The sequence below is a fragment of the Rhodamnia argentea genome, chromosome 8, assembly GCF_020921035.1.
Source record: "Rhodamnia argentea isolate NSW1041297 chromosome 8, ASM2092103v1, whole genome shotgun sequence".
NCBI classification, from domain to species: Eukaryota; Viridiplantae; Streptophyta; class Magnoliopsida; order Myrtales; family Myrtaceae; genus Rhodamnia; species Rhodamnia argentea.
The window spans coordinates 4,548,207-4,561,648 of NC_063157.1; the positions used below are offsets into that span (position 1 = coordinate 4,548,207).

At 39.1% G+C, this 13,442-nt stretch overlaps 1 protein-coding gene across 1 annotated transcript; it reads right to left on the reverse strand.

The window, feature by feature from the left end:
• Window positions 1–697: 697 nt before the first annotated feature.
• On the reverse strand, window positions 698–3,541 carry LOC115728318 (thaumatin-like protein 1). Its single transcript, XM_030658671.2, has 5 exons — window positions 3,292–3,541; window positions 2,892–2,990; window positions 2,420–2,800; window positions 1,657–1,945; window positions 698–1,189 (listed from the first exon to the last, which is right to left on the reverse strand). The coding sequence occupies exons 1-5, from the start codon at window positions 3,518–3,520 to the stop codon at window positions 931–933; spliced, it is 1,257 nt and encodes a 418-aa protein (XP_030514531.2). The 5' UTR covers window positions 3,521–3,541; the 3' UTR covers window positions 698–930.
• Window positions 3,542–13,442: the final 9,901 nt, after the last annotated feature.

Sequence of the window (13,442 nt, forward strand, 5' to 3'; positions counted from 1 at the left end):
TTCATCCAACTGCAAATTTTGAGTAAGAAGATCACTAGAACTAAGATTGGATCCTCTTCGATTCAGGGAAAAGAATTTCACACTTAGGTTTTGGGTTATTGTCGTAATTCAAGTCCTATGGCTATCGGTCTAACGTATTTTTGCGATAGTTAAGGACCACAATCATCGACGTAATTACAAAAATTCAGCTCCACGTACCAAGGTGAATAAAGTGGTTTTCAGTCAAACTATATTGCTGGATTGCCACACTATTCCACTTCACTCCATAGAGCAAAGCTTGAAGCAAAAGCAAAGGCATAGTCCCAAGTCCTCCTCCTCCTCCTCAGCTTAGAGAGACAGATCATAGATTTATTCAATGAGGCTTGGAATTCTGGCAAAGTGGACTTCCACTTCCACATCCACTCCACCCACCCACTCAGATTCTCCACCAAAAAGCATTCACTTTCTCATCCTCACATTCCCTCCCACCAATTATAAAAGAAAGAGTAAAGAAAGAGCATCAAAATTTCAGACATTTGCTTCCTTTTTATTGTTTCCCCCTTCTTTTCCTTTTTCCGGGTCCAAAATGTTTGCTTTGCAACTTGATTCCTTTGCTTTTACTCCCAAGCTAGCAAGCATAGTGGCTCAGTCAGTCCCATAGACAAGTTGAAACAAATCAAAAGGACCGCCGAAAAAAACAAAAAAGAGACATCTTTTCTTCTCTTTTCGAAATGAATGCTTTAATCTAATGCCTCTGTATGATTATCATTAATTATGCAGAAATGGGAAGTGAGAGGTTTACAATCTGGATTGCGCCAATTTTTTTTTCCACTCTAAGCACAGACCCATCACACCAGAAGTCTTTCTCTGTGTTTTGGGAATCTTTTTTTTTTTTTTCTGTGCTCTTGTTGGGCAAGGAAGTGGGACGAAAGTGAAAGAAAGAGCGAGGGACTACAAGTGTGAGATGGTGAGGAGGGTGAGAGAGACTGCAAGAGAAAATGCTAATTGAACGGCTGTGGGAGGCTGGGTTCTAGTAGAGTCACCAGTTGCCAAATCGGCCAGCCATGAAGTGGCAAATGCAGTCTCCTGAACCGGCGCAGGATCCGACACAGACCCAGACCCGGACTCAGACATGGATCCCGACCCCGAATCCGGCTTCTCCGTTGTTCCGGTTGCCTTCGGAGGAGAAGAATCTGTGGCGGATTTTTGGCTGCACGGGAAATGAAATTCCACATCAAATGATGTCAATTGAAAGCCTAGTTTTGCTTGCAGCATACACTAACAGGGCATCATAGGGAAGTTATGGGGAAAAATTAGAGAAACGAAGGTCCCTTCAATCTTGAAAAGGTTTTGATGTCAATTGTTCCACAGTAACTTTTGCAAATCCATCTTTTCTTTCCAACTTCCCATTTCGTTTTAGAAAAAAAGTAGATGTGACAGATTGATTACGCATCTTTTGTAACTTTGTCATGATTTCCGGTGTCATTGTTGCTTGAGATCAGTAAAGAATGGTAGACACTCGTGAGCTTACAATCTCCTCCCGTTTCATACAGATTCCGAAAGGATGAAAAGAAATTGTGATTTTCCTATTGAAAACTTTCCTTCAACCAGATAATTACAACCTCATGAAAAAGAAACATATTCAATCAAAGTGATAGAAGAACAAAACAGACTTACCTTGGAGAGGTGGGACAAAATGTAATGGTATAATCAGCATCACTGCAAGTGAAAGTACTAGTGGCGTCATCATAAGCATAGCTATATGATCTGGGGCAAGCTGTCTTGAATATCTGGGAGTACATTGAGGGTTTGCAGGTGGCGGGCGAGCTGTATGGGCCACTGCAGCAGTACTCCGGTCTCCCGAAAGCCTCGCAGGCACTCTTGCACGCCCCGCCATCCTCCGCCTTCAGCTCCTTCGGGCACTGCAGGTTCAGGTCCGTCACACACCCGGTGGCGGGGCAGGCACCTAAGGTTGACACAAGAATCACCAATAAGTATAACTTGAGAAGGAAAAAACTGCGATTCGCATGTAAATTGGTAGGGAAGTCTGTTGATTTGGTAGTGCTGTAAACATCTCAAGCTTAATTTGTTCGTTGATTTCAGTTTAAGTAGTGTAACCACCTCATCTCAACGTCGATTTTAACAGGGTCGCAACACGGTGTGTTGGTGAACTGATTGCAGATGGAAAAATTCAGAGCTACAAACGATAGGTCTTACATTCTTGACTTTTCAGCTGACAGTCTCCATCACAGAGGAAAAAAATCCATTCTTTACTAAACTTACTCTACACATTTAAGAGAGAGAGTTCTTCCTGGATTCAGCTGATCTGTTTTCTCACACTTAATCGAATGAATGAAAAAGGAAAAGTTGTAATTCCCCTGAAAATCAAGAAAAAACATGTGGGTAAATCCTCAAAATCAAGAAACTTCACTGCATGTACCTGAATCACCAGTGCCTTCAACAATCATTGGCAAATTGTACCCATCGACCAGGCTCACGTCATAGAAGTCCTGAGAGCCAGAGCCGAGCGTGAACTCTGCCAAAGTAGCCGGCGGTGTTGCGCCAGCTCCGTTGCATTCAACCTCACCAGAGCCGCAGTCCCCGGTGGCACATGAGCCACGGCCTGAGCCGTCGAAATCGCAGCCGCTACGCCCCCAGAAGCGGCCGGACCACCCTGTCGGTGCCTGAAAGGACCTTGAGCTGCCTTTAGACAACTCGAATCCGGTGCTGCCCAGCTTGGGACTGCCCGCACTAGATAGGATCCCAGGCCAGATTGAGAAGTCACACTTGTTCACAAATGTGAAAGTCGCCCCAGAAGCACCTGTCCCAAAAGTTTATCAGGACAATGCATGGAACGGAGCTCATATAACAAGTCAATAAGCGATAAGGGAGTAAAAATCCATGTTACACACCTCTGAAAATGGCGAGGAAAACAAGGCTGGAGGAGAGCACAGTGAGAGAATTGGCGAAGAAGCTAAGCATCCTCGTGTCGGAACTACCTCCCTTCATTCCTACAGCAATGGAAATCTCCTTACCCAATAAGCGGATTGAAGCAAAATGAGTCCAGATTTGCTCTACCAAGAAGTTGAAGTGGGCCTTTTCGAGTAAGCAAAGCAATGAACGAAGTGAAACACAATGTATGTTAAAGAACTGGGCGAGACAGATCGACGGGTGATGAGAAAGGAAGAACTTTTGAGAGAAAGCTAGAAGAACAGAGGACGAGGCAGGGCTTCCTGGAGGGGTTGGTGGCAGAGCGCGCGCGGGCGAGAGAGAGAGAGACGGAGGAATGAAGAGCGGGTTTGAGATCTGCGCCCTCAAAACACCGAGCCTCCACCGCCTCCGGAGAATTGCAGAAGAAAACTCTGCCAACTGCGGTTGATTTTTTTTTCTCTCTCTTTTGGGGTTCTGTTCCTGAGAAAAGAGAGTGGGGATGGAAGGAGGCAGAGCCCAGTGGGTGGTGGGAGAATCTCAATCCCCTGCCCTTGCTTTGCTTCCCCTTCTGGTACAATGCACTGGCATTAAAATAATCAGCAAATGCCATGAGACTCAGATGGGAAATGTAGCCAAATTTACACCTTACAGTTTTTGGATGATTTACAGGGTAAAGATGTAGCTAAATATACTCCTACGGGAAAATTTATATCTCATCGCATTCCTGACGAGGGGTCCAGAGGATGATATGTAATTTGTCCGATATAACCGAACGAGTCCAGACAATATCGGATCGATAATCACCCGCATCAAGAGCATCTCCCCTGTTTTTTTTTTTTTTGTGGGTCTAGTGGCATCTCCCCTGTTCAAACAGGGCTCTTTCTGGACTTGATTCATGGTGCTCTGTTAATTGTGAGAAAGGAAAAAATGACTAAGAAACTTCAGAGAATTTCCAACAGACAAAAGGTCAAACAAAAGGGAAACAAATTGGTGACGTGGAATGTGGTAATTGGGTCACTTTTTTTTTTTTTTTTACTTTTTGACAGCTGCATAAAGCGCAAACCTTTGCAATCCCGAGAGAAAAATGTCTTGTCCGAAAGCGACAAATATCTCCAAGGCATCTTGTTTTTCACCATGATTCGCTATTGATCTCAATTATCATACACTTGCACTAGAAATGTTTTTAACCTCGCCATTGATCTCAATTTCCAGTATCATGAAGCAAGATTGGTGTCGTCACTTTAGGGTTCAATCTGTTTTATTATTTTAAAAGACAAAGTAGTGACAATCAAATCTGCTCCGATTAACGAAATCCATAATTCAATGACTCGGACAAAATTGACGCGTTGAATTTGAAATATGAAATTCGAGGTCGAAACTGAACTTCATTATGTTGAGAAGTTGTCTTAGATTTTGAAGGAAACAAAATTGTCATTCTACGTTGAAAAGACTCTGTTAATTACTACGAGCATTTTCTACAAATATATATTTATGCCTTATACACTTAATATGCTTGACGCTTATCTTCCGATAGAAGCAAGATTCGCGAATAGAGACAGACTCATACGAGATGTCTACGACGAGATATATTTCGATCTTCTTGTAATCCTCATCGTTAATACAATCTTATTCTTATTTGTTTATTAGAAGAAATATCCCTCACTAATGGTTAATAATCTGGTTAGAATTTTGTTTCTAAGTTAAATTGACTAACCAACAATATAAAAGATATTTGCATAATTTTTTATATGAAGAATTTTGATTGATTAGCAATCACATTGTAAATAATTTTCTTTATTAGAAGCTTGATTGAATGTATGGGCAAATAATTTTTCTCAAATCTCTAATGTCTTCAATTTCAATGGCTACATGATTCTTATCCATCAATTTGCCAACGGCTAGTTTGAAGATTGATTCTTAGTGTAGTTCTGTCTAGTAGGAAGCTTGGGTGGCGAGGAATATATATAAAATACAAGATTCGAAGAGAAGCAAGAGAGATCCAAAGACCATCATCCATCTTATTCTAAAGCCCAAAAAAAAAAAAAAACTCCAACACTAGCGTTTGTGACAATTCTATCTATAACTTTTTTTTGTCTAATAAAAAATTCTTACTTCTACATTTGTCCCAATTCTACTCAAAACTTTTGCTTTTGTCTCAATTATACCGGCTTAGTACCAAAAAACCACAACTTTAGCACATGTCCCAATTATTTCCAAAACTCTTTTTTTGTTCATAAAAAACCTCCAATTGCTACTTTTGTCCCAATTATACCATTGTTAACATTCCGTCCATAATCACCAGTAGTTAATCTTATGTGGCATTTTCATGTTGTTAATGAATTACACCTTAGTAAAGTTGACATGAAAAAAGTCCCGAACTTCTCTTCTATAGTTTGCTTCCCTTACATATTGTCGGAAGACATAGATTCACTCAAAACGGCACGTTTCGTGTTCTTTTCGGCACTCAGCAGCCCAAAAAACAAATGTAGAGATAGTTGCACTAACGATCTAAAACCTCGTCGTTCCGAAATCTACTTGTTTTTAAATTTTGAAGATTCATTGTTAAGTTCGGCGAGAAAACTCAAGCCACGTAGGATTAACTAATAATGATTACGAACGGAAGCCCGATAGTGGTAGAATTGAGATAAATGTAAAAGTTGAGAGTTTTTTATGAGACAACAAATTTTTGAATATAATTAGGACATATGCTAAAGTTGAGGGCTTTTGTGGGTATTAGATTGGTAGAATTGGGACAAAAGTAAAAGTTGATGATTTTTATGAGACAAAAAAAAATTTGGATATAATTGTCATAAATGCTAAAGTTGAAGTTTTTTTGGATGTTAGGTCCTTATCCTAATCATTTACTCGAGCTTATAAGTGAGATATGGTGAGAGGTATAATACATAATTTAAGTGTGTTGAGTGACATAACCTAGTAGAGGCACCACTTGCTTCTATTGAAGTACTTGTATTCAAATCATCACATCTTTTTGTAATCTCTCATTCGATTGTTTAATGGAATCCATTCAATAGACCGTTAGGTGGGAGAGTGGACGTACACTTTACCTTTGAGTGCTCATGGGGGCAACTTTTAATAATAGGGAAAACGACACAAATTGTCCTTAAACTTTGGCCTAATGTGCAATGTTGTCCTTAAAATTTTAATTTATCTAATACATATACATACACACATTCGATACATATTCAATTTAGTCTCTGGATTACATGAAAATGTTTAGTATAGACATTCCATTAATTCATGTAAATGGAATTTGCTAATTTGGTTACCAATCAGTTACATTTAAAAGTAAAAAAAAAAAAAACATTACACGTGAATTTGCTTCATAATCATTTTAATTTGTTCGTTTCGAAAAAAATTAATTATCCATGTTATCAAGAATTGAATATCGTCCATGGTGGTAACATTATCTTTTTGTTCATTGTTCAAACTTACGGGATTAGATGACAAATCAATAAATTCCGTAAACTTAAAGTAATGGAAAGATCGGACAAAAAAAAAGTAATGGAAAGAAAATTAGTGGATTTTAATATAGTCAATAGATTAGGTTATTTGAAAGAAAATAGATTAAATTGAATATTTATCAAAAATTTAAAAAATTACATCGAAAAAAAAAAGAAAAATTTAAGAATGATATTACACAACGGATCAAATTCATCAACCATTAGTGTCGTTTTCTCGCGAATCTCGACTGGTGTTTTACTAATTAATTAATTTTTCGTGAGGGAATGATATTTTTCAATTGGCGATATTGTGCAACTGCAGTGAAATGAATGTCAAAACTGATGACGTCACGGGATTGGCCAGAGTCTTCATTTTCTGTTACGTACCTCGAAAGACGGGAACGACTTGATAAGTCCGACAAATACAGTAAATTTAGAGGGGGCACGATAATGGGGAATTGACCGGGTCACACGTGGTGGCATGTAATTTGCTGGGAGATTCGCATACGAGGCGCCACGTGTCCGCTCAATCGCCCTCCTCGTGCCCACAGCACGTTCTCGTGTTCCCCACAGTACGGTGCATCGAAAAGCGCCAAATCCCGACCCGTTAGTCAGAGCTCCCAACCCCACCTGATGCGGGGCAACCCGCCCCGTCCGGTTGGACCCGCCAATTTTAAGAATGGAAAATTAATGCATCTAACACAAAATTAGGAAAAATTTCAAATAATGACATAAAATACCCTCTTTATTTCAAAGAATTATCTAAAAAGACATTTTTCATAATTTTTTTTCTTTTTTTTTTTTTTTTCCCTTCTCGCCAGTATCTAGTTGGCCATCACCTAAGATCATCCACCGGTGAGAAGGAAGGGAAAAAGCAAAAGAAAAAATAAAAAAAAAGGGAAAGTAGAAAAGAAAAAGAATAAATGACTAAAATGTCCTTGATCAGGCTTTTCTTCGAAATTCTGAGAACGCTTTAGATCATTCTTTAAAACAATGTACATTCCACGTCCTTATTTGAGAAAATAAGAGCACTTTAGGTTTTTAGTTAAAATTTTCTCCACAAAACTGTGGACAATAGAAAAATAAATTATACGATTATTAATGCGGTTCTATTGGGAACTCAAAAAATATTGACCACTTTGACAAAAAATCTACTTAGAATTAACATCAATTTTTTAGTTTGTAAGCATAAAAAAATAGAATTTATATAAAAAAAAAAAGAATCAATACGGAGAGTCGGGACGGTGAGGCGGAGAAGGTCTAAAAAATCCTAAGCTATTATATGATCACATTTCAATTGTGTCAATTTAGTTATACATTTTCTGACAATTTGTCAATTTATTTCTATTTTTTTTAAATTTTGACAATTTAGTCATACATCTTTTTTACGATTTGCCAAGCTAGTCTCAAACCTTTTTACAAATTTTCAATGTAATCATTTCCGATAATTTTGATCGGAAATCGCTGGTGTGGATGCCAACCATTTTACATGTCATGATTGGTGCCGACGTAGATAAATTTTGCATTTTTCAAAAAATATTTGTTAAATTTTTTTTTATATTTTTCTTTTCTTTTCCTTTAACCTGTGGATGAGGTTGACCTCGTGGCCCGGACAAGGGTCGCCCTCTCGTGATTTGGCGTCGGCGGGCCTCGCCGACCTTTTGGCCATGGCTAGTCGTCAGCTTTCTTTTGAAACATTTCGGCCCTTGGTGAGTCACTCGGTTTCCATTCGCTTGTCCATTGACTTAAGAGTGGAATATTGTGTACAAGCTTCCCATCTTTCATGCCTGACTCCTTTTTGACCCGAAGACAAGAAAGATGGAGGTGCACGTGAATAGATTCGCGTGGGTGACGTCTCAACAGCATTTACTATCTCCAATTGCCCAATCGGACCAATCTTTTCATAATTTTAGCGTACGTTCGTTTCACGAAAAACAAACAATTTAAAATATATAATTTTTGATCGCTTACAAAAATATATGAACAAATAATATTATCATCATCTATGAATATATTTATACATAGATTGTTGTCAATATTGAAGACATTTCTTATTGACTAATTATTCATGAACGATTATTTTTAGAAAAATATTTTCAAAATCATTCATTTTTCGCGAAATAAACGCACCCTCAAACTCCGTTTATTTTGTGAAAATAAATGATTTAAAGAATATCTTCATGAAGATGAGTACTTGTAAAGTTTGCAATAATTAGTCGATGGAAAATGTTTTTGTTGTGAGCGCGTAATGTAAATTCGATACCTTCACTTAGGGTCAAAAGGGAGCTCAAGTCCGAGCCCCTCAACATATCTAGTTGGACCCACCTTCACTCAAAAGCTTAAGTCACTGAGTTAGAGACTAACTTAGATACACAAATCACACATACATCTCAACAATCTCCTCCTCACATGTCAGCTCTTGTGTTTACTTGCTCCCCCTTAATTCAAGCATTCTCTTGCATCAACTTATCCCAACTTGAATCTCCAACGCTCAACTTCATCCTTGATCTCTTTCTCTGTACCGGTGTTTGTTTGCTACCCCTTAGTTCAAGTATCCTCTTACATCAACTTATCCCAACCTGGATCTCCAATGCTGAACTTCATCCTTGATCATAAAGTTTACCACTAAAAGTAGGCTTAGTTGTTGATGAAGAAGGCGCTGAGGAGGTGTTGTTGGATGTGTGAATGACATTTGAAGTGGTGGAAGGACCACAATGAGCATTGATCGGTTTGAATGACTCCAAAGAAATCGAGATTATGAGGTCGAGTATGTGAAGAATGAGTGGGAGTAATGTGGGAGTGAGGAAACTTAGTTTCTTCAAAGATGACATAACGAGAAATATATATTCAACCAGATAAGTCCTCCAAACTATGAAGTCTATCACCAAACACCAATATATTTTTTTGAGTAGGCCACCAATTAACAATCAACCCCGATATTATTTGTTATGACCGCATAGCAAAATTTTGACACCTTATTTGGAGAGATCGCCAAGAAAGAACCCAAGTCTGAGCCCATTAACATAGTCGGTTGAATCCAACTTCACTAAAAAACTTAAGCCAATAAGTTATAGGCCAACTTGAATATATTAACTGATTTACATCACATCAATTATTTAATATGTGACTCCTCTAACATAACTCACATGTGCATCTCAACCGTTTTCACTATCGATAAATAGCTTATGTCTAAATATTTTTGTTGGTGATAAAAATAATTTTTATTTATTTATTTTTATAAGCAATACAAATAATAATTCTCAGAAAATATTTTTGAAATCAGTGTTTGTTGCAGGGCAAACGAACTTTTATTTATATGTAAAACTTCCGTGCAAAGTCCATTGGGTTCCTTCTCCCACCATTTGGATCGGTCCATGCTCGACCCTCCCCTCTCATTTTCCAAGTGGGACATCTAGTGTTGTCTTATTTTGTGACAGACAATTTCTTTCTCGTTTTTTCCCCCCTTTTGGGTTTTCTAATTCAACTCGTCTCATATTGGAAAGGCTGTCCTATGTACGATAGAAGTTAATCCCGAGACTACTCATAGATTAGACAATTATGTAGAATCGGTTAAAGTTAGAGAAATATAACCTCGACATGAAAAATCAAGAGATTTTATGATCGGATGTCTCCAAAAGGATTGGCCATGGTTAAAGGTTAAAGGCAAAAGAAAAGATTGGAACTACATCGGAAAAACATTTTTCATAGGTGCCCCTAAACAGATCGGCGAGTTATTTTAAACATACCGAATGAACGAATTGCAAAACACAAAACACATAAATTATAAATTTGAAAAGAAGAATCCTAAATAGTACTCGAAAAAGTGCCCCATGCTGTAAAGAGTCTAATTTTCGTCAGGACATCCAATTATAGCAAAACTTTGCGTAGCAAAACCTTCGACGCGAAGTTTTTCATTTGAATATCAATTCCGAATGAAGGGTCTACTCACAGTTACCATTCTACTTTACTTCTTGAAACCTAAGGCATCCGTGATAGTTAAAGACCAACTATTCACGACACGATGGATGTCGTATGGTTGTGTACCCGTCACCTTTGCACTCATGTTTTCTTCCAAAACAACACCCATCTACTCGAATATCGTAATCTCGCCCTCGTTTCGTACTTGGAGCTTTTCCCAACTTCAATTCACATTTTTGCATAAGCAATGTGAGTATGGTCACTGCTTATCAATAAGAACACTCTCCCCATCCCTTTATTTTCGTGCCTTCCTTAGAAAACCTACACTCATGTCAACATCGGCGGAGGGGCCTCACATTGATGCGCTACACGCCATGCACAGAGCCCCGTGGATAAGATTTTTCACCTTTCCTTTTCCCCTTTCCCCACTTTTATCACAGTAGGAATCCTTTCCTCCTCCTTTACATGTTCGCTCATATCCTTTTGTGAATTCCCTTTTCCCTTCATCCCTTTGTGTTTTTGTAAATTGAAGTAATGCGTCATCCCACTACAGCAAATTAGACACCATACAAGCACCCTTTTCTTGAAGACAAAGGGCGATGTGGGGAAAGGCCATAGGAAGGTTGTCACAAGAAGAAGGATTGGAAAATTGTCTAAAAAATTCTAAACATATTGTGCGGTAGCCAATTCAGTTTTAAACTTTTCAATTGCACCAATTTGATCTTAAATCTTTCGAAGTTTTGTCAATTTACTCCTAAACCTGTTAACAATTTATCAATATAATCTTTTTACCCAATTAGTCAAATAATAGATTTAGGGCTAAAGTTATAAAATTTCAAAAGGTTTAGCATTAAATTGGCAAATCATCAAAACATTTAGGACTAAATTGGCACGATTGAGACGATTAGGACCGAATTGGCAAATCTTCAAAAGTTTTAGGACTAAATTGGCACAATTGAAAATTTTCTGATCGAATTAGCCGTCATATAATACGTTTAGGATTTTTTGAACAATTATTCCCGAGGGCAAATTGAGAACTTAAAAGACAAGAACGAGGAGGTATTAAGGAAGTTGCTTCTTTTCATAAGCAAAGAAAAAGTGAGAAACGAATAGATTATGGGCAAAACAAAGGTCGAAGGAAGAGAGAGAGAGAGAGGATGTTGATGATAAGGTGTGGAAGCGACCATTGGAGATGGCAAAGGTTTAATGTTGTGTAGGGATGGCTTTTATCGCTGCCTTATCAAGATATGGTTCTTGTCTCTGGGTCCCAAAGCGCCTTTTATCTACATCTTTTTCATAGCTGGTTTTTTTTTTTGTTGTTGCTCTTCTTTCGAATTCCGATAGATCATTCCCGGCACATGAATTTTGCACGTTCTATCGCATTCATCGGAAAAGCGGGTCGTACTTTGGCCCCCCCATCTATCAGGGATTGTCTGCTTTGTTTCGGGCTAAGTTCTTCGTTGGAAAAAAGTACAAAAAAAAATCATAAACATATTGCATTAGTAGCAATTCAATCTTAAACCTTTCGTTTGAATCAATTTAATCCTAAACATTTTTGTGTTGGAATCAATTTAATCCATTTGACCAATTTTGAAATAAAATCATTGATATGGACACCGATCGTCTTACGTGGCGCGACCGGGCATGGGTCGCTCGCTCGTGGCCGCGAAGGCCCTTGCCCCAGGTCTTAGCGGCCTCGCTGATCGCATGCGAGGGCCCGTGATTTCAGTGATGAGTGAAGAGAGAATCATCAATCAAAACCACTCCCCAATCGCTACTTTACGAACCCTAATCTCATTAGCTAATTTAAGTATCTTGCTAATCCTTACCTTTGTCCTTTAGGATAAGTTCGAGGGCCGAAAGTTGGTGTGATCATGGAGACATTATAACATGAAATTGTCGTAGCGCTGCGTCTGCATAGCCTCGTAGAGCGCCAAAGCCTTTTCGGCCATGAGAGTATGACGTCGTTGGACCAAAGGGAATCTCCCAACCGCAAGGCAACTTGAGAAATTTTTGTCTCTTTCGATAGTGATTTCTTGATTGATGATGAAGATGACAGTGTAATTCCATCCAGCCGCAAAAGGCAAAAGGACATCAGACGTCACGACACTGCTCGTGGGACGAACATACGACAATCCCACCGAGTATTTTCCACTAAGACAGAAGAAAAAGAAGTCGAGTCTTGAATCGTAAGTTTGTGGAAAGTCGTAGCGGGAGTTGCAGCATGAGCTTCTTTTTCCCCAGGTCGACGCAGAGTCTCTTCGGGAACATCGCGCTTAGTCAATCCTGACGCAAAAGATAAGATTGGTGGTTGAAATTAACACCTTGTTTCGCAACATCGATAAGCAAAGTTCAGCGAAAACCATCCGACGACTGGATAGAATGCACTTTCGAGCTCTTCTGAAGCCTTTTCGACTAGAAAGAACTCTCTGTTAATTTGTGATTCGAGCATAGACATGTCTGCACGGATGTTGATCGTACATCTCCCGGAAATCTTTAAACGATTATGATCATCCATGTTATATACAAGTTGAGTTTCGCGGTGTAAGGTATGAACTCGAGTGTGGAAACTCGAGCGTTTGCTGACTACTTTTCGCTAAATGAAGTAAGAACTGATGGATGCTGCGACAGATTGCTCGACCTTCCGGGGCTTTGGCGGCTTCGTCTGTTTGCCGAAAATAGGAAATACTACTGCTGCAGAATCGGCAAAAGCTGGAGAAAGATCATTAAAGAGCTGTGCGTCACGATTCTTCTTTTCTTGGATAGAAAGATCAGAAAGGAAGTGGGGGAAAGCAAAGGAAATTGCTTTGCTGATGCGGGATTTTCATCTTTGATGAGCGGCGACTGCGAGTGCTTTCTTGACCTTATTTTCGTTCCCAGACCGAATCAGAAAAGACGCCAAAAGGGTCTTCCCATCTTCCTGTTTCGGACGCTTGCACGTAATCTCACTCTGGCATTTTTTAAGCTCTGAATAAGCGTTCACGTCACCGGTAAACCTGGAAGAGCCCAGATGGAGAGAAGATGGGAAGAAACGTTGATGCAAGCCATGCGTGGGGATCGTCGATTCGTCATTAGTTTTAGGACTGCCAAGATTCGAATTCGGCGTCGAAGTTGCCGAGTCGGGTTCTTCTCGAATTATAGCTAGGAATGAGC